The sequence below is a fragment of the Pseudoliparis swirei genome, chromosome 2 (assembly GCF_029220125.1).
Source record: "Pseudoliparis swirei isolate HS2019 ecotype Mariana Trench chromosome 2, NWPU_hadal_v1, whole genome shotgun sequence".
Taxonomy (NCBI): Eukaryota; Metazoa; Chordata; class Actinopteri; order Perciformes; family Liparidae; genus Pseudoliparis; species Pseudoliparis swirei.
The window spans coordinates 22227025-22250582 of record NC_079389.1 but is presented as its reverse complement, the minus strand read 5'-3'; the positions used below and the strand labels follow the sequence as shown (position 1 = coordinate 22250582).

At 44.1% G+C, this 23558-nt stretch overlaps 3 protein-coding genes across 3 annotated transcripts; 2 read left to right on the top strand and 1 right to left on the bottom strand.

The window, feature by feature from the left end:
- Nucleotides 1-356: 356 nt before the first annotated feature.
- Nucleotides 357-1507, bottom strand: LOC130202795 (trace amine-associated receptor 13c-like). The gene is made up of 2 exons (XM_056428559.1): nucleotides 1344-1507; nucleotides 357-1176 (listed from the first exon to the last, which is right to left on the bottom strand). Exons 1-2 carry the CDS (start codon nucleotides 1505-1507, stop codon nucleotides 357-359), a joined length of 984 nt encoding a protein of 327 aa, XP_056284534.1.
- A 6366-nt stretch (nucleotides 1508-7873) lies between these two features.
- Nucleotides 7874-9068, top strand: LOC130206800 (trace amine-associated receptor 13c-like). The gene is made up of 2 exons (XM_056434960.1): nucleotides 7874-8046; nucleotides 8252-9068. The coding sequence occupies exons 1-2, from the start codon at nucleotides 7874-7876 to the stop codon at nucleotides 9066-9068; spliced, it is 990 nt and encodes a 329-aa protein (XP_056290935.1).
- A 12437-nt stretch (nucleotides 9069-21505) lies between these two features.
- On the top strand, nucleotides 21506-22670 carry LOC130206336 (trace amine-associated receptor 13c-like). The gene is made up of 2 exons (XM_056434266.1): nucleotides 21506-21678; nucleotides 21854-22670. Exons 1-2 carry the CDS (start codon nucleotides 21506-21508, stop codon nucleotides 22668-22670), a joined length of 990 nt encoding a protein of 329 aa, XP_056290241.1.
- The last annotated feature ends 888 nt before the right edge of the window (nucleotides 22671-23558 follow it).

Sequence of the window (23558 nt, the reverse complement as noted above, 5' to 3'; positions counted from 1 at the left end):
AGCTTAATGATTCATAACAGTTTTGCAACTCTTACAATTAACTTGATATTTATATTCACAGTATAAACTTCTGCATATGATTAAACTGAGCTTGTTTCATCTGCAAACAAATTAAAATAGATCTATCATAAGGAATAACTAGAAGACATGCTTAATATAACGATATTTGCACTGCATTTTAACTTGAAGAAAGTGCTTCAGTGTATTTAGAAATAACAAAAGAGCATTGTAACAAAACAACATTTATTGACTTAATTTAAATGTGTAACATTTTAACTACATATTTAAAATGTTGGAAAAACAGTACTTTCCCGTTTTCACAATAAGTTGTGTTGATTTTACTCATCAGTCTGACCTTACTGGATATTAGTATCACAAGAGCCGGGCTGCAGTATCTTGAGGGTGACAATGAGTTTCATAGATTTTCTAAACCAAGGGTAAAAGAAGGCATATATCAGCGGGTTAAGACATGAGTTGAAATATAGCAGCCAGACTACGAAGGTTGAGGATGAACTACTATCTTCGATAACCTCACCTGTAAGGGATGGAGTGTAATATGGACAGAAACAGATCAGAAACACAACCACAACAACACCAAGAGTCCTGGCTGCTTTCATCTCAGATTTCTTAGCAGTTACACCGACTGGACGCTGTTTTGTGACAGATGCAATGTGGGTCCGCATGGCTTGAGCCTGAGACACGGCCACCACAAATATTCTCATGTACAGAAGTATGATGACAGTAACTGGGCCGATAAAGGTAAAGACTACATCAACAGATCCTGTTACATTGTTAAGAACAACTACACACTCTCCGTAGCAGGAATAATGCACCTCAGGTTGTTTTAGAAAGTCCATCAAAATACAACTATTGTAGAGAACAGAGAAAATCCAACATAGACAGATACAGATCTTCATTCTGTCCAGAGTAACTCTGTTGTTATAATGTAGAGGGTCACAGATAGCCATATAACGATCAATAGATATGAGCACCATATTTCCAACCGAAGAAGAAGTAATTATAAAATCCATAACATAATACAGAGCACACATGAAGTCACCCAGGAACCAGCAAGCTTCTGAAAAGAGGAGATCAACCGGCATCAGCAGGAGGCCCACCAGGAAGTCTGAGACAGCCAGGGAGAGGATGAGGAGGTTGGTGGGGCTGTGGAGCTGCCTGGAGAGGAAGGACAACAGTTTGTTAATAACATAAATGAAATCATTCTAGAATGCAACTTTACACAGATATTATATTTAGATGCACATTAAAAGGAAGACATGCAATTCATTTTCATTATGTATACATCTATTAGATAATTCGTTAGTTTTAGGGTTCATCTCTGCCTGAAGTGGGAGATGGAGATGATGACCAGCAGGTTGAGAGCTGCAGTGAGCACAGAGATGAAAGACAGCAGAGTGTTAACAAAGACGCCATCGGACTGAGGTTTCCTGCAGGACTCGTTGAGGAGTCGTGGAAAGCAGAGCTCAGCGCCTTCAGTCGTCTCCATCCTGGTGTGAGGAGGCTGAGTTCTGGCAGCTTTTGGACGAGAGCTCTCTGTTACACAACTGATGCATCTCTTTTCTTGTCTCGTCATGTCTCTCGGGCTCAGGTTGTTGTCCAGTAGGGACTGAAGTTTCTCCCCTTCGCTTTGCTTGTCATCTTCATCTCAATCATCATCACTTACTTACCTCCACTTTGTTTATTCAATCATTGAGAACTTTACTTTTTAGAATCATGATTTCCATTTTAATCTTTCTTTGTTGTTTTCAAGGCAAGTTTTAAGGCGACATATTCTCATAATTTATATAGTTTTGAGTAATTTTTAACAGAGTGTAAGTCACCCACATAAAGTATATACAGGACTGTCTCAGAAAATTAGAATATTGTGATAAAGTTCTTTATTTTCTGTAATGCAATTAAAAAAACAAAAATGTCATGCATTCTGGATTCATTACAAATCAACTGAAATATTGCAAGCCTTTTATTCTTTTAATATTGCTGATTATGGCTTACAGCTTAAGAAAACTCAAATATCCTATTTCTAAATATTAGAATATCATGAAAAAGTATACTAGTAGGGTATTAAACAAATCACTTGAATCGTCTAATTAACTCGAAACACCTGGAAACACATTTTCAAATGTTTGATTTTGTTTTGCTGTTATAAATCTTTTTTTTACTTGGTCTGAGGAAATATTCAAATTTTATGAGATAGGATTTTAGAGTTTTCTTAAGCTGTAAGCCATAATCAGCAATATTAAAAGAATAAAAGGCTTGCAATATTTCAGTTGATTTGTAATGAATCCAGAATGCATGACATTTTTGTTTTTTTAATTGCATTACAGAAAATAAAGAACTTTATCACAATATTCTAATTTTCTGAGACAGTCCTGTATATATATATGTTCATGCAGGTGTGACTAGTCTGAAATGAATCCATGATTAATAGCTGCTACTTTTACCCACAGGATAATGACACTTAATTTACCTTAATTTTAACTTGATAAGACAACAACATCAGTTTACAGTTCTATGAGAACATGCTACAACACGCATATTAACATGGTAGTCTATGGGGATTGTGAAATGCTTTTTGAGCCAGCACCAAGTGGCCATTTGTGGAAATGCAGTTTTGGGGTTTTCCACTTTGGCTTTAATTCTCAGGACCGAAGGTAGCAGCTCGGTTGGGGTAGAAGCAATGGCGTACGTTTGCAAATGGTCCTCAGGGACGACTAACGACCAAAGTTTGGGAAGGACACAATCGTCCCCATCACTATTTTGTTAATTTGAATTACTTGTTCTGAAAGAAAATATTTCGCACAATAAATTTGCAAACTCATTTGGATTATCATCTATACTGTTTGTCGCTCAAAAGATGCTGTCATTTAATTGGCTGAAGTGGCAGAGTCTGAAACACTGTGAATCGTGACTTGCAGAAAGAGAGCTGTCAGTAGTCACGGTAAGATACTAAATACGCCAGGAAATAAGAAATATATTAATCATATTAGTATTTTGTTTGGTTTTAGCATTGATATTGTTGACCCTGTAACACATGTAACCTGAAAATAAAGTCTCCTGGGACCATGCTCAAAATTATACCGGAGGTCAGCAATTTTGATTTGTGACTTTTCCGTAAATTTTTTCATGCTTTAGTCCAGGGGTGCTCAATAGGTCGATCGTGGCGACCTGCCAGTCGATCGCGGCGTAGTATGGTAGATCGCGTGACATTAAAAAAAATTGGCCCGCCCCCTGTCACTTTCTCTATAGCGCCAAATTACAGCAGAGGCATGTCATTTCTGTCTCTGCGGCCCGCCGTCTCACGCGCCGCAGAGCTCCGACGCCGGTTTGCGCGCATCGGGACGAAGCAAAGAAAAAGTCACTAGCACCCCCCCACCCCCCGTTGGTCGATCGTCTTGACTTGGTCACATTATAAGTAGTTCGCTTGCTGAAAAAGTGTGAGCACCCCTGCTTTAGTCTATTCAACTCCTCCTGGGTAAATCATTGGACAGACTTCAAATGTGTTCAGTACAACCTAAATACCTTACTAATCAAACCTTGAAGACAAAGATCTTTTTGGGTACTAAGAATGCTTGAAACACAACCAAACTTAGCACAAATGTATCCTGTCCTAAATGTCGTTTTATGATTTGATTTTCATCCTTCAAAAAGGCAATTCGGCACGATAGCACCCCCTACAAAATTTCGACTAGCCTTCATCAAATTTCGTCTCGTGCCATTTAGTGGATACAGAAAGGCTGTGTCTACTACCGCACACTTAACGAAGTACACTGCAATGCAGTGCACTGCAATTCAGTGCACTGCATTGCAGTGCACTGCGTCGCTGATGAAGTGCTGTCTCAAATGGAACACTTAACCGTGAACCACTTGGCGGAAGTGACGGACGCAAATCTGTTCACGGCACCCGCGAAATTAAGCCGGGAGTGACGTATGCAAATCTGCTTGCGATACCCTAACCCTTAAACTGACAAAATGAATGCACTTCTTGCCCTCTTGTTGTCCCTTGTTTACCCCTTTCTCCACCCCATGTGGAAACTGCGATACCTCCACAATCGCGGCAGGAGCCTCCGCCTTCTGGCTGAAGTCGAGATGGTATATGTAAATTTAATTGTGATTTTGCCTTACCTTCACAGCATAGCTTCATGTAGTAGTTGCAATTAAATTCTCCTCGCTGAAATGATAGGCATCATCTGCTTGAATTCACACAGTAATAGGCCTACTTTGACTGACTGTACTTTTATACACATCTCTGTTGTAGTGAAGTTCACCCTGATACAGGAATCAATTAGCAATTGAACACACAGGCATATTAATTATTGTTACAAACATGCATCAATTCTAATATAAATCAGAAAACGCAATAAAAGACAACAAAACCTCAATGACAACATTTTATTGATAAAATGACTTACATATTAATATAATCTTCCTTCCTCCCTCCCACACACTCTACAGCAGCCACCCAGTCCCAGGCGGCGCTGCCGTATCAATGTTGCAATGCCACTGCTGGCGTTGTATTGTGATGGCCACAGTGACATGAGGGTGGACTTCAGGCTCACCCGAGTCATTCAACGCCCTCATGGCTGTGCTGGGCACTGACTGACCACGGTTGGGGCCCTGAGATCTCCTGTCTAGTTTTTATTGTTTGGCTTGCCAGCGCCACCTCCTATCGGGTGGTGGCCAGGGCCTTCGACAGGCCCCGGGCTCAGTGCATGATGCCAGGGTCCTGAATAACAGCCCCATCTTCTATGAGCAGTCATACCCTCCACCAGGATACTGTATCCTTGGGGATGGTGGCTCCCCCTGCCTGTCCCAACCCATCTGCCTCATGACCCCCTTCAGGCAGCCTGTCCACCTCCAAGCTACAACTGCTGCCTGTCAAAGGCGAGGGGTGTTGTGGAGAGGTCCTTCGGGATACTGAAGACGCGATGGCGGTCCATCTTCTTAAAGGCCCTGGAGGTGGATGTGAGGTGCCAGAGGTCATTGGAGCCAGATGCAGATGTCGGGAGGGCAGCAGAGGACCAGCACCAGCACCTCCAGGAAACGTCTCTGGGGCAGGAAACAGAAATAGGATAGCCATTCAGTGCTCTGTCCCAGACCACGATTACATTTAAATTAATACATACACGACATTAAAAAAACACAACGATGATTGAAAGCTACAATTATTTCTAGAAGGACAAGCTTAGATAGCTATCGTAACGGTATTAATTATCGGGCGGCGTGTGTGCAAACGTCATGGTGTCATGTTAACCCGTTATTAAACTGAGCATATCCATTGTTAATCCATTATTAAAATTGCTATTTCGATTGTTTAACAGAACAGCCGTTGTTTAACACTGTCCGATGACTGACATAGCTATCTGTCGTCGGACTTGCCGCTGGAGCAAGCGCCTGGAGCCGACCTGCCCCGCTCGTCAAGCGAAAGTGTCCGATAAAAGTGCACCTTCGTCGGACTGGCCAGGTGGTGGATTACCCAGCTAGCTTATCATAACTGCCATGCAGATCCAATGGCATCTAATGCTACCTAGGTATGCTCACTAATCTGAGAATGGCATGTTAGTAGTACATTGTAATACCAGTACAATGTGTAATTACCGCTGATACTTACATTTACGGTCTGTAGCTTCGTGGTCTATCGCTTGTGCTGTCCGCCATTGTTTTAGAAATAAAATGAAAAGCTGGCGAAAGGGCTCCTCCTCTTCCGCTACGTCGCCAAGATGGCGGCCGTTTAGGGCGAGTAGTGTCCATCGTTTTACACTACATTTTTTGCCCGTTTGCAGTGCGCCATCCGGGTACTTTCAGTGCACTGAATTCTGCTGGTTTTTTCAGTGGCGCACTTCGAACACTGAAAGTCAGTGCTCCAAGTGCTCAAGTGCGCGGTAGTAGACACAGCCAAAGTCTTGGACTATTTGCAAAGTATAATTTCCAGTATCGCTCCATGCAGGGAAAAAAACTAACTCAAAGAGGCTTCCTCCAACGGTTGCAGATATTCTCTGGCAGCGTGAGCCGGCGTCCAGCCACTACCCCCGACGAGAGGAACCAGGACCCACACATCGCTGCTTGCAGCTTTAATTTTACATTACTTTTCTTAAGTACCTTATGACCTAATGTCGAACCGAGCACTTTTGTTGCTTGAACTTTATCAAATTATTTTGTTGTGCAATTATACCTAAACATTAAGTAACCCAACATTTAAAGTTTATTCTGAGAAGAAACTATGCATACGACAACCAGAAACTGCACTGTAAATATGAAAATCTAATTTGAGAAAAACTTATACAGGAAAAAAAATGACCCCGAGACTACTTTGTGCAGTGGTCCCCAAACTACGGCCCGCGGGCAGGATCCGGCCCGCCTCCCCAAGTGGACCGGCCCCCTGAACAATACCAGAGACGCGTTCCGATTTATTATTTTTTTCACCTGGCCCGCTGCCGTTGAGATTGCAGTGAGACGCGGAGAAAATGTGGAGTGGTGCTCTTTGCAATAGAACATCTTTGATGGGACGTGTCGCTACTCGGCCAATCAGCGTTCAGATGTCCACAGCGTTTGGGAAGTTAGGTTAGCTTGGATGTTAGTCCGCTACATCTGCTGCCGTCACGCTGCACGGTGCAGCGATGCTAACAAAGTACCCGTACGTTAAAAACGATGTGATTTAGCATATTTTTTGTATCGATACTTCATTAAAAGAGCGATCAGAGCGCACGCGCTGCTTCGCTCCGTTAAATGCTGTCTGCACGTGCATGCACTCACAGCGAGTGGCGCGCATCCAGGATTTTTCCTGGGTCAAAATGAGTCTTGTGCACCGTCTACTCGTGCAAGTCGGGCTGTTGAGTGAGTGATCAGCAGCTGGCCGCTCGGTCCATTCGCGCACCTCACAGTTGCGTATTGATCAGACAAGAAGACACGCTTATCTACTCCAGTGTTATCCCTACTATTATAACAGGGTGAAATCTCCACCCCCCACTCTGTAATTCCCCCCCCCCCATATTTTTAGTATCGATACTACATTAAAAGAGCGATCAGAGCGCACGCGCTGCTCCGTTAAATGCTGTCTGCACGCGAGCGTGAGTGATGCGCGCGAGCGTGAGTGATGCGCGCGCACCACTGAGCCGTGATGCGCGCGCATAGGTGAGCACACTCCCTTCTCACTAGCACCCCCCCACCCCCCCCGGCTGGCCCTCCAGCAGACGAGGCAAACGTTATGTGGCCCTCACAGGAAAAAGTTTGGGGACCCCTGACCTTGTGAAAGACCACATACAGTTGGAGATAGGATAAGCAGCCAACTGAAGATTAATCTAGCTGTCTGACCAATTAGGGCCTGAAGGTCCAGAGGCAACCTGTTAGCTGACTGGAGATCCGAAACATATGAAGGGGTTTCCTGACTAGTGATAAGAGAAAACTATTGAGGTGGGGAAGCAGGGAATCATTGCAGGGGCTTAAGTTGAACACATGAAAGAACTCTACAGAGTTAAACATCTTTATTGCAAAAAGGAAAACAAATATGCATACATTGATTGACTATTCAGGTTCATGGCAAAATAGTAACCCGAAGGTGTACTATCACTTTACTTGTCCTGGTCACATTTGTCCTGATAAGCAACTTTTGTCTGCTTTGTCACGTGTATTGCTGTTGCAGAGCTAAATGGAATTTGTAATTGTTTAGGACAAAAGAGAAGGGGGCGGTGAAATACAGGGAAATGTCCAATGAAATAGATGACTCAGGGAAATAGAAGTTCAGTCACTCCCACTAAGAGAAAGTTATCACCAGAGTAAAAGAAGGAGGGATGTGGAGGAAAAAAAGAGATCAGTCAGTTGTCTGGCGAGCTCAGCAGCATCTTGTCTCCTCCTGAGAATGAAAACCCTCGAAGAAGGCGAACTTTGCTTTCCACAACACTTCAACTCCTCCTGCAGGAAGGCCATGCGTCCTCACTATGTATTTATGCTCACTTACATTGTACTGTCCTTCATCTCTCTGCTCACCGTGACTCTCAACCTGCTGGTCATCATCTCCATCTCCCACTTCAAGTATTCATATGATTTTTTATTATTATCAATTTACAAAACTGGTGTCTGTACAGAAAGAAATGGTTAATGGAACAGAATTAAACTAAATATGAGATCACAGACTTTTAAGGGAAATATGTGTATGTTTACGTCATTGCTTTTATCTCTTAAAATCACAATTGAAGCTCCTAATACTGATAAGTTTGTTGTTTTCTTGTCTCTCCAGGCAGCTCCACACACCCACCAACCTCCTCCTCCTCTCTCTGGCTGTCTCAGATTTCCTTGTGGGATTCCTCATATTCTTTCAAATCATGCTCATAGACGGCTGCTGGTTGTTCGGTGACCTCATGTGTGTTATTTATAATGTTCTAGACTTTATTATTACTTCTGCCTCAATAGGAACCATGGTTCTGATAGCAGTTGACCGATATGTGGCTATTTGTTATCCTCTACATTATGCCAACAAAGTCACAGAAAAAAGAGTTCAAGTCTGTGTTTGTCTGTGTTGGATATGTTCTGTTTTGATTCACAGTCTTATACTGAAGAATAACCTGGACAAACCAGGCAGGTATAATTCCTGCTTGGGAGAGTGTGTTGTTGTTGTTAACTACATTGCTGGAATTGCAGATCTTTTTTTGTCCTTTATTGGCCCTGTCACTGTCATCATAGTTCTGTACATGAGAGTGTTTGTGGTGGCTGTGACTCAGGCTCGTGCCATGCGCTCTCAAATTGTAGCTTTCCCTCTCAAGTGTTCAGTGACTGTAACTGCTAAAAAATCTGAAATGAAAGCAGCCAGGAATCTTGGTGTTGTTATTGTTGTGTTTCTATTGTGCATCTGCCCATATTTTTGTGTTTCACTCACAGGCCAGGACACCATGCTTAATGCCTCATCTGTTGCATTTGTAACATCTCTGTTCTATGTAAACTCCTGTTTTAACCCTGTGATTTATGTCTTTTTTTACCCCTGGTTCAGAAAAGCCATAAAACTCATTGTTTCTCTTAAGATACTGCAGCCTGGATCATATGCGACCAACATTATGTAGAGAGACACTGCATGGTGCTTAAAATTAGATACAAATTGTATTTAGTCATGCTGGTGAGAATGTAATAACAGATGCATTCAGATTATATATGTGGGTTGTGATTGTACGGTTTTAATGCAAAAGTGAAGCAAAAGCATCTAATCTAGCTAATTATGAAAACTGTGTTCCCTGACTACTGTAATGCAAACATAGCAAATAAATTGAATAATCATTGGACTGATATAGAAATGCTGTTTTCTTTTTTGGGATTACAACAGGTACACTGCGTGACTCTAAATACCTTAATGCAACTCTCTCTTCTTTGTTTAGAAAGATAAACCCGCCACCATCCTTTCAAAGGGCCTTTCACATATATTACAAATGGCCTGCAAACATGTTTTAATTAAAATAACCTTTTATTGATCATTTATCATGCAGTTGTGAAACTATGTTTAGCACCTTTACTTACTTACCCTTACTTGTTAGCCCTACTCGTTGTGTCCCTGAGCAAGTCACTTCATTGCTCCCCACAGCTGTATCTACTGTGTATGATTGTACGTTGCTTTGGATAAAAGCTACATGAAATGTTATATCTATATATGTATATATATATGTGGATATATATATATATGTGGATATATATGTATGTGTATATATATATATGTATACATGTGTATATATATATGTGTATGTATATGTATGTGTATTTATATATATATGTGTATATATATTTGTATATATGTATATATATATTTCTTTTGGATACTGCCATTTAACTGCTTATTCCATGTTCTGGCAACAAAACGTTTCAATTGACTTTCTCATAGAGACGGCAAACAATGCACCAAGAGAAGCAAATACAGGTATGTTTACAGTACTCTGCTGTTTCTGCTGTTACTAAGTAGGGATATACAACTCAATCCTGGTCCACTAGCAAATGTTATCCTAGACCAAAAAAGTCCTTTGTCCAAGGATTGTCTTCATGGACAGATGCAAGTTTGTTATTATTATACTGGAAGGAAGGAACCAACAGATATTATCCCATTGGGACAACTGGCTACTGATCAACAGCAATACATTGGTGGCCCATACCCAACAGTAGCATGCCAGCTATCACTAGGCTACACCAAGGCCCCAACAGTAACATGCCAGCTACATCGAGGCTAGGCCCAGGACCTAGCAGTAGCATGCCAGCTATCACTAGGCTACATCAACAGTCTCAGCTCTATATAATGAGGCACAATTGTCCTTAGGCAAAAGTATAAAGAGAAAATATGTCCTGTAAGCTGAAAATTGAAGTAACATTATTTGTGTGAAAACATACCTTTACTCATACGGACAAACTGTTTTGGTATTTGAAATTGGTTTACCAAAGGTCCTAGGTTCACAAAAGCAGTGAAATATCTGAAAAAATGATAGGCTACATGAAAATAAATGTCTGAAATAAAATTTTGTATTATGGTTTTTTGAGTAGAAATGATGTGGTCTGTCACACCATTCACCAAAATGATAACAATTTGACTGACAAATGACTTCATACTGCAGATAAAGCTTCATCGGGTGTGTGATAATGAAAAATGACCATTAGAATTTTTTTCTCAAATAAATATGTATTATACATAAAAACAATTAAAATATTCTACATAATATACATATTGAGAAATAGAAAACAGAAGAAAACAAATATTCACATAGACTGTTTACAATATGGCTTCACTATAATGACATATTGACATCATGTCATGCTGGTGGGCCTCCGGGTCACGAGACCTCTCTGCTGGCCGGGCAGGTGGGGCTGCAGGGGCAGGCGCTGGTGAATTCTCTGTAAAATACATTACTAGTCAGCACTGCGCACACGTAACTGACACCATGACAGGACACATAACAGACACGTAAAGTTTAGTCAAGACACTTACCCGTCTTCAAGTGGATCTCTTCTGGCTGCTTGTTCCTCTTGTCGCTCTGAAGCGCCGTCCTCCGTGCTTCTTGCCAAAATCGCTGCAGCTCCTTCCTTGTTGTGAAGTCCTTTAGCGGGTGTTCTCTTGCTTCTCTGATTGACAGATTCCTAATGAACCTCAGGTGTGTGGTGAGGAGATTTATTGAGTGTTCATTGGTTGTTTTTTTTGCAAAATGTCGACAGACAAACGCATTGACAAATCATGGTGAAAGGTTTCGTGTGACGAGTACTTTCGGCGCCGCATCGCCTGACACGTCCTTGCCCCTATCTTTCTATGTGAATCGCGGACGAGTTCACGGGACAAAGGTAATGGAAGATGAAACCCTATTGAGTCATCCAGTAGTTTAAACTTATTTCTGCTCCCTATTTTCATGGAGAAATAATCATTTAAAAAATGTAAACAGTGTCAAACATCGTCGACCTGTTTGACGACTCCAGAGGGTTAAAGTAACAAAAATTTTTTTGGGGGGGGGTTTTTATGGGGGGGGGAATTTTGGGGGCCCCCCAGCAGAAAAAGAGAAAAATTTTAAAAAAAATTAGGAAAAAGAAGGAAAAACCAAAAGGGGGGAGCCAGGGGGCCCCCTTGGGGGTTTCCCGGAACCCCCCCCACAACAAACCCTTTCCCCCGGGGGGGCTTAAAAGAAAAAACCCCCCCCAAAAAAAAAAACCCCCCCAAAAAATTTTAAAAAAAAATTTTATTGTGTGTGGGTTTTTTTTAAAATATATATATATATATATATTTTTTTTTGGAAAAAAAAATTTTTTTTTTAACGAGAAGGGTAGAAGGGGGAAGAGCGGTTTGAGGGTTGCGATTGGAGACGCCGGGGTTTGGGGGTTGAGGAATTGGGGGGGGCTCGGGGGGGGTTTTCGAAGCTTTCGGGAAACCCCGGGCAATGAAAGGGATGGTTCTAGGGTTGGTGGAAGGGACAGAGGCTAACGGGGGGGGAGGGGAAGGAAAGAGTTGTTGTAAGAAATTTGGTGGGAAAAAGTTGGAGAGCGGGTTGGGGCGTGGGGCCCGAGTCATCGGAACAAGGGGGGGGACGAGGATTGTTTGGGTTTCCATTTAAGGGGTTTTGGAGCAAGACGTGGGTGGGGGGAGTTGGTTACGCCCTTTGGAAAGGGGGGAACCCGGGGGGAAACCAGGGTTGAAGATAAAAGCCTCCAGCAGGAATTTTTTCCCCCCCAAACGTCTTTCCAGCCAAAAACAGTTTGGGGGGAAAGGGCCCGGGGCATGGGGGCTTTGGTCCCCCCCGGGACAAACGGGCCCCCAAACACAGAAGTTTTCCAAAAAGGGGAAAAAGCTCAAAACAGAAACCCGAACAAACAAAAGATCTGCAAAACAACGGAAAACCGATAAAAACCTAGGAAAAAACCGGTGGAAAAAAAGAGGGGGGGAACTTAAGGAAACCAACGGCAAACGCCCAGGAAAAGCCGGAAAAAGGGCGAGCGGGACTTAAAAAAAAACGGAAAATCCGTCAAACACCCCGAATTTCACCCCATTCCCGCCCAGTTTATCCGAACAAACCCTTGGCTGGCCCGGGGAAACATTGGGAAAAACCCCGCAAATGGGCCCAGGTCCGACCCACCCGTGGGTTTTCCGGCCCCTAATCCAAGGCGTGGGTCCACCGGGCCTTTTCCCCCAAAGGCCATTTGTTTTATCCGGGCAAAACCTCAAGTTGTGGGGGCGGTGAATCGGGTTAACCCCCAAACCCACAGGCCTAGGGGGAACCCCCCGTGGGGACGGTTTTTCCCCCCAAAAAGACCCGGGGGGGGTTAAGGGGTTTCCCCCCCCCAGGGCACAGGGGGGGGGTTGACCCGGGCCCCCCAAATTTAGGGTGGTTACTGGGAATTTGGGGAGGCTGTAAGGGCTAAAGGGAAGAGGGTTTGGAAAAGGGGGAACCCCGGGGGAGAGGGGTTGGAACCGGAAGTGGTCCAATGGGAAAGGAAATAAAAACCCGGTGAAACAAAAAAGCAGTTACGTGGGAAAAAGGGGAAGAAGAGATGGAAAGGGGAAGTTGAAGGGAGTTGGTCCTAACATGAAAAAAATTTAATTTTTGGGGGGAGGAGGGTGTGCATTTGGGGGGGCGGACAGGGGGGCTTTGGGAAAAAAGGGGAAATTGTCGCCTGGGGGGAGCGGAAAAAAAACCGGTTTTTTCTCGTGGGGCGGGGGAGGGGAGGGAATGGAGGGAGGGGAAATTTGAGGTGCACGGTAACCCCAATTTTTGGGAAAAAGGTTTAAAACCGGAAAACCAAAAAACGCCGAGCCCCCCGGGCCCGGGGCCCCCCCTTAATTCCACTGGAAACCCGGGGACGGATCAGGTTAGATTTTCCTCCTGGGCCGGAAACACGGCCGCAGGGAGTTTACCGGGACGTCCCCGGAATGTCGGAAGATTGGGGGAAAAAATGCTGGGATTAATTTTTGGTCTCACCCCCCCCTGAGGGTCGGTCGGGCGGCTCGGCCTTTTTTTTTTCAGGAAAATTACAACCAAGTGTTCACCCCTTTTTGGGGGAAAAACGGGGGCCAGCCGGGGGTTCCAGGAGGGAAAAAAAAAGTCATAAGTGGGGTCAAAAGGCCCCGGGGCTATCAAACCTAACTCCCTCGGGGGCTCTCCCCCCGGTCTCCCCTTCCTCGGTTCACTGGGAAAAAGGGCTCCAAAAAAGGGGGCCCCCTGGGAAATTTTAAAACTGCCACAAGTTTTTTTTCAAAAAAAAAAAAAAAAAGTAAATTCGTGGGGTTCCCCGGAACCACCCAAACCCAATAAAAACCTTTTTTGACCTTCATTTCCTTTTGGACCTTTTACCCCGGCCCCCCCTTTTCCGGTTGTCCCCCTTTTCTATGGGGCATCCCCCCCCTTTTTTAATTCGGGAAAACTCTTGTCCCCCTCAAAAAGGGGGCCTTCTTTTTCCTCCCTCCCTGCTCCGGGGTCTCCTTTATTCCGGCCTTAGGGGGCCCCCATGATTTTTCAGTGGGGAATTCCCTGGGAGTGCACGCCCCTAACCCGGGGGCAGGAAAAGCATTGGGAGAAATTTCTTTTCAACAAAGACCATTGTCCGGCGGTTTAAAACCTGAACGGTTTTGGGTTTTTATTCAATTTGGGCCCCAAAGGGCCACCACCTTCCGTAACTTTTCCGCTCCCGCGACAACCTTTTCCCCCCCCCCCTTCGCTCATTGGGCCAGTAATTTTCCCCGCCCCTTTGTCTCGCAAAAGGATTTTTTTTCTGGTTGGAGGGGGCTAAGGGGAAGCCCGGGCGCATGAATAACACTTTTATTAGCCCGCCCCCGGTCGGGCACTAATATTTTTACGCCCCGGGCAACCGTGCAGCCGGGTGGTTGGGTAACTGTTCGCAGGAGTAGTAAGTCTACACAGAAGCCCGCCAGCACCAACCACTTCACGCTTCGAACCAGTTTTCCTGCTCAGCGACACACCCGCTGAGGAACACACCCTGGTTATCGGGAGCTCTATAGTCAGGAACGTGAAAATAGCGACGCTATGACCAGAGTCGTGTGCCTCCCGGGCCAGAGCGGGCGACGTGGAGTCTTGTTTGAAGCTGCTGGCTAAGGACAAGCGGAGATACAGTCAGATTGTAATACACGCCGGTGGTAATGACGCCCGTGCCCGTCGGTCGGAAGTCACTAAAATTAATGTGGAATCGGTGTGCTTATGCCAAGATGTTGTCGGACACCGTAATTTTCTCTGGCCCTCTCCCAAATTTGCAGACAGACGAATTGTATAGCCGAATGTCGTCTTTCAACCGCTGGCTGTCGAGGTGGTGCCCAACCTATAATGTGGGCTACGTAGACAACTGGAAGACTTTCTGGGGAAAACCTGATCTGATGAGGAGAGATGGCATCCATCCCACGTTGAACAGAGCGCGTCTCATTTCTGCGAATATGACCAAGTTGATCACCGGACTTAATCCATGACAACCCAGGGTTCAGATCAGGAACCGGGAGCAGAGTTGTAGTTTAACACCCTTCTCTGCTCTTCCATTCGAGCATTTACCCACCCATGACTCTAGAGTAGAGACTGTGTCTGTCCCACGGCCACTTCAATTAAATAAATCAAAAGTAAGCAGAAGAGGAGTCGTACACAATAACCTTATACAAGTTAACACCATTATTTCAGCAGTGCAACAAAACAGGACTATTAAATGTGGTCTCCTAAATATTCGATCTGTCATCTAAAGCTGTGTTACTAAATGATTTAATATCAGATAATCACATTGATTTATGTTGCCTAACTGAAACCTGGCTGAGCCATGAAGAATATGTCTGCCTGAATGAATCGACTCTCCAAGTCATATTAATACTCACATTCCTCGAGGCACCGGTCGAGGAGGTGGAGTAGCAGCCATCTTTGAATCGAGCCTATTAATTAATCCTCAACCAAAATTACACTACACCTCATTTGTAAGCCTTGTTCTTAGTCTTTCACATCCAACCTGGAAAACACTACAGCCAATTCTATTTGTGATTCTGTACCGACCACCAGGTCCATATTCAGAGTTTATATCTGAATTCTCAGAATTTATATCAAGTTTGGTTCTTAAAACTGATAAAGTTATTATTGTTGGAGATTTTAATATCCATGTGGATGTTGATAATGATTGCCTTAGTGCTGCATTCATCTCCTTGTTGGACTCGATTGGCTTCTGTCAGAGAGTACAGAAACCCACTCACAGCTTTGGCCACACGCTGATCTTGTTCTTACCTATGGCGTTGACATTGAGCATTTGAACGCCTTCCCACAGAATCCTCTTCTGTCAGACCACAACCTCATAACTTTTGAATTTATACTACTGGAGTGTACCGTTAGTCAAAAGTTTCTACACCAGATGTCTACCTGACAGTGCTGTCCCTAACTTTAAAGACGCGATTCCTTCTGTATTTGATTCGATACCACGCCTCAATATATCACAGGACTCCTGGTCTAACTTTAGTCCGTCCCAGATTGATCATCTTGTTGACAGTGCCACAGGCTCTCTGAGAATGACACTGACCCGATAGCCCTCTGAAGAAGAAGACAGTGAGGAAGAGGAGGTTTGCTCCTGGTATAACTGAAAACTGAAGCAACGTCACGTAAAGCTTGAACGACACATGGCTCAACTAATCTCGAAGAATCCCGCTTAGTTTGGCGAGATAGTCTTAAAACATATAAGAAGGCCCTCCGTAATGCCAGAGCAGCCTATTACTCATCAGTAATAGAAAAAAATAAGAACAACCCTAGGTTTCTCTTCAGCACTGTAGCCAGGCTGACAGAGTCACAGCTCTGTGGAGCTGAGCATTCCTATAAACCTCAGTGGTAATGACTTTATGAACTTCTTTAATGAAAAGATTTTAACTATTAGGGACAAGATTAATATTCTCTTGCCCATAACCAGTGCCAATCTGTCCTCAAGTGGAATGGCCTTGGAAACCGCTGTATGCCCTGGTGTATATTTGGAGGGCTTTTCTCCCATCAACCGTGACCAATTATCTTCAACGGTTTCTACTTCAACACGCCTACCTGTCTCTAGACCCCGTCACGACGAGGCTGTTTAAAGACGTTTTGCCTTTAATTGGCGGCTCTCTATTAGATATTATCAATGTGTCTCTGCTAACAGGCCACGTACCACACTCCTTCAAGGTGGCTGTTATTAAACCTCTCCTGAAGAAGCCCACTCTGGATCCAGAGGTATTGGCTAACTACAGACCGATCTCTAACCTCCCTTCCTCTCCAAGATCCTTGAGAAAGTGGTCAAATCAGTTGTGCGACTTTCTACATCATAATAGTTTATTTGAGAAATTTCAATCAGGATTTAGAAAACACCACAGCACCGAGACAGCACTGGTGAAAATTACAAATGACCTCTTAATGGCAGCAGATAAAGGACTCCTCTCTGTCCTGGTCTTGTTAGACCTTAGTGCTGCATTCGACACCATTGACCATGACATCCTGTTACAGAGACTGGAGCAGTCGATTGGCATTTCAGGCACGGCACTAATTTGGTTTAAATCCTATTTATCAGATCGATCTGAAAGAGTTGTTGACGGGGTGCTAGTGACTATTTCTCCATCCCATGTGCGCAGACCGGCCGGAGCTCTGCAGCGGAACAATCGATCGAATGATGAGCACCCCTGCATTCAAGCATTAAATAGCCGAGAGGTTTTTTCAGCGTGAGGAATTCGATATGTGGCGGGAGTGCGTGAGATAAGACCGAAATGCGTGAGTCTCACGCTCAATGCGTGAGACTTGAGAGCCCTGCAGTTTGTATTTGTAAACGATGACGCCTCGATAACCACCAACGTTAATCACGGAGTTCCACAAGGTTCTGTGCTTGGACCAATTTTATTTACTTTATACATGCTTCCTTTGGGCAATATTATCAGGAAACACTCCATAAACTTTCATTGTTATGCAGATGATACTCAACTATATTTATCGATAAAACCAGAGGAGAGCAACCAACTCGGTAAAATTCAAGCATGTCTTAAAGACATAAAAACATGGATGACCTGCAACTTCTTGATGTTAAACTCAGACAAACACGTAGTAATTTTAATCGGCCCTGAGCACCTCAGAGATCAATTATCTGGTGATGTGGTTTCTGTAGACGGCATTGCCCTGGCATCCAACACCACTGTAAAGAATCTTGGTGTTATCTTTGATCGGGACTTGTCCTTTAACTCCCACGTAAAGCAAATCTCAAGGACTGCATTCTTTCATCTACGTAATATTTCAAAAATCAGGCACATCTCGTCTCAAAAAGATGCAGACAAATTGGTTCATGCGTTCACATTTCGAGACTGGATTACTGCAACTCATTATCAGGCTGCTCTAATAAATCTCTTAGGTCCCTCCAGTTGATCCAGAATGCTGCAGCTCGTGTTCTCACTAAAACTAAGAAAAGAGATCACATCACTCCTGCACTAGCTGCTCTGCACTGGCTCCCAGTAAAATCAAGAATCACTTTTAAAATTCTTCTTAACATACAAAGCCTTGATTGGTGATGCTCCATCATATCTTAAGGAGCTTGTAGTACCATATTGCCCCACTAGAGAGCTACGCTCACTAAATGCGGGACTACTTGTAGTTCCTAGAGTCTTAAAAGTAGAATGGGAGCCAGAGCCTTTAGTTATCAAGCTCCTTTATGGAACCAGCTTCCAATTTCAGTCCGGGAGGCAGACAGTCACCTCATTTAAGATTTGACTTAAGACTTTCCTCTTGACAGAGTTTATAGTTAGGCTGAATCAGGTTTGCCCTGGTCCAGCCCTTGATATGCTGCTATAGGCTTATAGCTGCCGGGACGTTTTAGGATGCACTGAGTACTTATCTCCTCTTTTTCTCTCCTTAAGGATGAATTTTCATCTCTCAATCACACGTTACTAACTCTGCTTTCTCCCCGGAGTCCTTTTGACTTCACGTCTCATGGGGTCATCGGACCCTATGAGACGGCATAGATCCTATCTGCCTGATGGATCATCGAGGTCTGGGTCGTGGAATTCCTGCTCCTGACTACGCCACTGTCCTGTTGAGACTCCGCCCACTCCTCCTCCCCACCGCCATCTGCCTGATGGATCGTGGAGGTCTCCATCGTGGAATATGCCTACTATGAACTATTCATACACTCTGACATATTCATTGAATGTATTTTAACTCTAAATCTGTCCTTCTGGTCACATGACATCTATTGCACCTGTCCATCCTGGAGAGGGATCCTCCTCTGTTGCTCTCCTGCAGGTTTCTTCCCTTTTTTCCCTGAAGGGTTATTTGGGAGTTTTTCCTGGTCCGATGTGAGGTTTTGGGGCAGGGATGTCTATGTGTACAGATTGTAAAGCACTCCGAGACAAATTTGTAATTTGTGAAATTGGGCTATACAAATAAACTGAATTGAATTGAATATGGTGAGGATATGGGCTCCGAACACACAATCAAACAGGTCTTCATTTGAATATCACAAGAGGTGCAATGTTTACATCTGGTGTCGGCGTGGGGCCCCTGAGTGAGTTCAGACAGAGGGTCACCGGTTGTAAACGCCAAAGATGACCACTCAGGACCCTTGTTCTGTCACACCTGGCCCTCTGCTTATCGTCCCAGCGATGGCCTCGACGCTTTCATTTGACCTTACAGCCACTCTCCCCGTCGGCCGGCCTGATGGATGCCTTGTTGCTTTCCTGTTGTTGTAGTCTAATGGAACTGGGGTCACCTTAGATCTGTTTTATTACTAACATTCCGCATTCGCTCTTTCCCGGCCTGGTCCACGGATCCCCTTGCTAATCCCAGAAAAATTCGCATTTATTTGTCCCACTTCTAACAGTGCGGCCGAGGTGTTGAGAGGATGCATGTGGTGCAAGACTCTGAGAGCTCGCAGTTTAAGGGAAAGGCGGGATGCGAAGACTCTGAGAGGTCGACGTAATTACCGGCGAGAATCTTCTGCCTGAGTGTGTGAGACAACAGGGATGGTCGGGCGGGTGGGTGTTTTTGATGTAACGCTGTGGCTAGGGTGGAGGTACATTATACGGGAAGGAGCGGTGAAAGATTGCTGGCTGACCTGTGAAAGACAGGGTTGCATGCAAGGTAGGATGGTTAGCGTTAGATAGATTTGGGTTATGGGTAAGGGAGGGGTAAGGATGGGAAAAGGGGGAAGAACTGGAAGGGGAAGTAGAAAGAGATGCTTCGTTGGAGGCAAGCATGTGCATGATACAGTAGTGAATGCTGGGTGAGAGGCTGCTAAGTGGATGGCTCCTGGGTTGAGGGCATTTTGGGAGGGGGAGGGGGTGCGGATGGGCCCCTACGGCCGTGGTGTCCGTGTTGATGTCATCGGCGGTGCTGCCATCGTGGAGCTGGGAGACTGAAAATGCCGCGCTGGGAGTCCGTCAGGAGTTAGTAGAGTCTTGCTTTCCTGTCGGATGTTGCGCTCGACGAGTGCGTTTTTAAGATTACGTACTGTCCACCCGTGGGTGTAGGAAGTATGACGCTCGACAGAGCGTCGGCATGGAAGAGAAGTATCGCGGCCGTAGTTCGAGTGGCTGGATCTCGACCGGGTGGGAGAGTGCCGTCAGAGAGGGACGCAGTCCTTCTGACCACAGAGACCGGATCTCTACCCGGGGCTGTTTGACGGTGAGGGACCAATGGCGTTAGGGCTGCCTGGGGAGGGACGCAGATAATTGGTCGCTGCCGAAGTTGATGACGGGAGATCTCCGGGACTTCGGGCGTGATCTGCTCTTCTGCAAACAGATCGTTGTCAGAAGTGGTGAGAGTTCTGGTTCCATACCGCTCGGTATGTGGAGACAGAGTAAAGAAGGGGTGAACAGGTGTGCTGGGCTTAAGTACTTTAGTGCGCGGGAAATGAGCTGCGTTCGCGGCGTGATCCTTGTTCCCGAAATAAGTTCTATAAAACTCCATTTATGAATTGGCCATAAGAAAAACATGGTTAGAGCAGAGGGTAATTCATGAGGGCACTTGGTACCGAAACACCTTTGGCTAAAGATCATTGATAGACTTTGTTATCATATCATAATATATGCAGCCGTATGTCTCGGTCAGAGCTGTAAACTGATCCAAGTCTTGTGATATAAATGAGATGGGAGGGAGACTGCTTGACAGACCTCAAATGTATACTGATATGTACAAACTAAATATATCAGTATGCCCTATCCCAAGCATTAAGTTAGGTGTAGGTGCAGAGGCAACCTGGCAGAGGTCGACTGGAGACCATAGAAGGTGGCCAACTGGAGATCAGAAACATATTCAATTATATGTATTTTTAAATAGCCCAATATCACAAATTACGAAGTTGAATCAGAGAGCTTTATAATCTGCACACATACGACCCAGGCCTCCACAATCCATGAGACAGATGGAGGTTGAGGGCGGGGGCGCATAAGCAGGGCCATGGCAGGAGGCATCAAACACAGCCAGGTCCAATGGGCCATATGAGACGTGAAGTCACAAAGATTCCAGGGAGGAAACAGAGTTAGTAATGTGCGATGGAGAGATACAAATTCATCAATAACTAGAGAGAAATCTATATCACATGAAGGCGTTTTGTGACTAGTGATCAGAGACAACTATTGAGGGAATCAGTGACAACTATATGGGCTTGAGTTTAAAGACACATGACAAATGTCACTCTTTAAACCTCTTCATTGCAAAAAGTTCAAAAATATGCATACATCTATAGCTTATCCAGATGCTTGGCATAATCGTAACGAGAAGCTGTACACTCCTTGTCCGAGACACAACTGTCCTAAAAATGCAACTTTTGCAGCAATTTGATGTGCCTTGCAGTTCCCCAATGCAGAGCATGATGGAAATTTAATTTTTTTGAAGAAAATGGGAAATAAGATGGGGAGGTGAACTACAGGTGGAAGCCCAATAAAAATAGAGGAAAAAGTCAGGGTGGATTTCAGTCACTCCCACTAACAGAAAGTTGTTACCAAAGTAAAAGAAGATGTGAAGGAAGAAAAGAGATCAGTTGTCTGACGAGCTCAGCAGCATCTCGTCTCCTCCTCCTGAGAATGAAAACCCTTGAAGAAGCCGAGCTTTGCTTTCCACAACTCCTCAACTCCTCCTGCAGGAAGGCCATGCGTCCTCACGCTCTATCTATGCTATCTTACATTTTACTGTCCTCCATCTCTCTGCTCACTGTGACGCTCAACCTGCTGGTCATCATCTCCATCTCCCACTTCAGGTATTCATATGTTTTAACGCCTGTTTTAACAATTTATCAAACTGGTAGCTGTACAGAAACAAAAAGTTTTTGGAATAGAAGAAAACTAAATATTGGATGTTATGTTTTCAAGTTTTAGTCATTGCTTTTATTTGATGCTGCCAAGCGTGATAATCATGTTTTCTTGTCTCTCCAGGCAGCTCCACACACCCACCAACCTCCTCCTCCTCTCTCTGGCTGTCTCAGATTTCTTCGTGGGCTTCATGATGTACTTTCAGATTGTTCTCATAGACGGCTGCTGGTTGCTCGGTGACCTCATGTGTGTTATGTACAATGTTCTGGACTATATTATTACTTCTGCCTCAATAGGAACCATGGTGCTCATATCAGTTGACCGATATGTGGCTATTTGTGAGCCTCTACATTATGCCAACAAAGTCACACAAAAAAGAGTTCAAGTCTGTGTTTGTCTGTGTTGGATATGTTCTGCTTTCCATAACAGTCTGCTGCTCAAGGATAACCTGGAACAACCAGGCAGGTATAATTCCTGCTTGGGAGAGTGTGTTGTTGTTATTAACTACATTGCTGGATTTGCAGATCTGTGTTTGACTTTTATTGGCCCTGTCACTGTCATCATAGTTCTGTACATGAGAGTTTTTATGGTGGCTGTGACTCAGGCTCGTGCCATGCGCTCTCAAATTGCGGCTTTCTCGCTTAAGTGTTCAGTGACTGTAACTGCTAAAAGATCTGAACTGAAAGCAGCCAGGAATCTTGGTGTTGTTATTGTTGTGTTTCTATTGTGCATCTGCCCATATTATTGTGTTTTGCTGACAGGCCAGGACACCTTGCTTAATGCCTCATCTGCTGCCTTTGTAATATGTCTGTTCTATTTCAATTCTTGTCTTAACCCTGTGATTTATGCCTATTTTTACCCCTGGTTTAGAAAATCTATCAAGTTCATTGTCACCTTTAAGATACTACAGCCTGGATCATATGCAACAGACATGATGTAGAGAGACACTCCATGTAGGCTGAAATTAAAAAGAAAAATGTGGTCACACTGTTGACAATTTAGTAAAAGATAAAACGATATTGATACAGTGATGTTTATATAAAAAGTTTTACATGCAGATCATATGTGTCTTTACATTGTAAAATGTTTTCTAAGTAAAGAAACTTAGAAAACTACTCCTATCTACTGTTGAAATCTGTTTCCTGACTCCTGTGTACAAATAAGTTGAAGGACCCTTGGACAAATATAGAGATGCTGTTTTCTTTTTTTTTGGATACCAACATGTCTTTAGTTAAATTCTGTGACTCTGGAGCTAAAGAACTCAATGCAGTGGTTCTCAAACTGTGGGGTGGGGCACAAGGGGGAATGCAGATTTTATTTACAGACCTTTATTGAGAGCTTAACATTTAACGAAGTACACAGACATCAAACTAAGTCATGAATAAATAAAGAGCAAAGTGCCTGTACTTTCGTGGAATTGTTTACATTACGGGCACAGGTTATGCTGCGTATGCATGATAGACAAGATTCTTGGCGACTTGCCACATCCTCGCGCCGTGAGATCGGCTTTCCTGCTGTTACCTTTCAAAAGAAGAGCTCAACATTGAGCATGAGAGTGGCCGTATCAAGTATGCAACACCATTTTATAAATAGGTACAATAGAAAGCTAATTGCAACATATAATGATTTGCCCTCATTTTGTGTAGCAAAGGTTGCGCTTTTCTACAATGCTGTTATTAATTGGAAAAACGTATTCTAGTCTTATTCATCACAATTGTATATGTTGTATCGCCTGCATATTATGACAGCAATAGGCGTGTTCACCTCTCATAAAACAAAAAAGCAGGTTGTAGCAGCTCTCACGCCGCTACCCATGGGTTTCCCCCAA

What these genes read in the sequence shown, in the direction of transcription:
- LOC130202795 (XM_056428559.1), bottom strand. Translation starts at nt 1,507, where the DNA reads ATGGAGACGACTGAAGGCGCTGAGCTCTGCTTTCCACGACTCCTCAAC. An exon ending in ATCTCCATCTCCCACTTCAG is followed by an intron (nt 1,177 to 1,343) that starts GCAGAGATGAAC and finishes CTTCCTCTCCAG; the next exon opens with GCAGCTCCACAGCCCCACCA.
- LOC130206800 (XM_056434960.1), top strand. Translation starts at nt 7,874, where the DNA reads ATGAAAACCCTCGAAGAAGGCGAACTTTGCTTTCCACAACACTTCAAC. An exon ending in ATCTCCATCTCCCACTTCAA is followed by an intron (nt 8,047 to 8,251) that starts GTATTCATATGA and finishes TTGTCTCTCCAG; the next exon opens with GCAGCTCCACACACCCACCA.
- LOC130206336 (XM_056434266.1), top strand. Translation starts at nt 21,506, where the DNA reads ATGAAAACCCTTGAAGAAGCCGAGCTTTGCTTTCCACAACTCCTCAAC. An exon ending in ATCTCCATCTCCCACTTCAG is followed by an intron (nt 21,679 to 21,853) that starts GTATTCATATGT and finishes TTGTCTCTCCAG; the next exon opens with GCAGCTCCACACACCCACCA.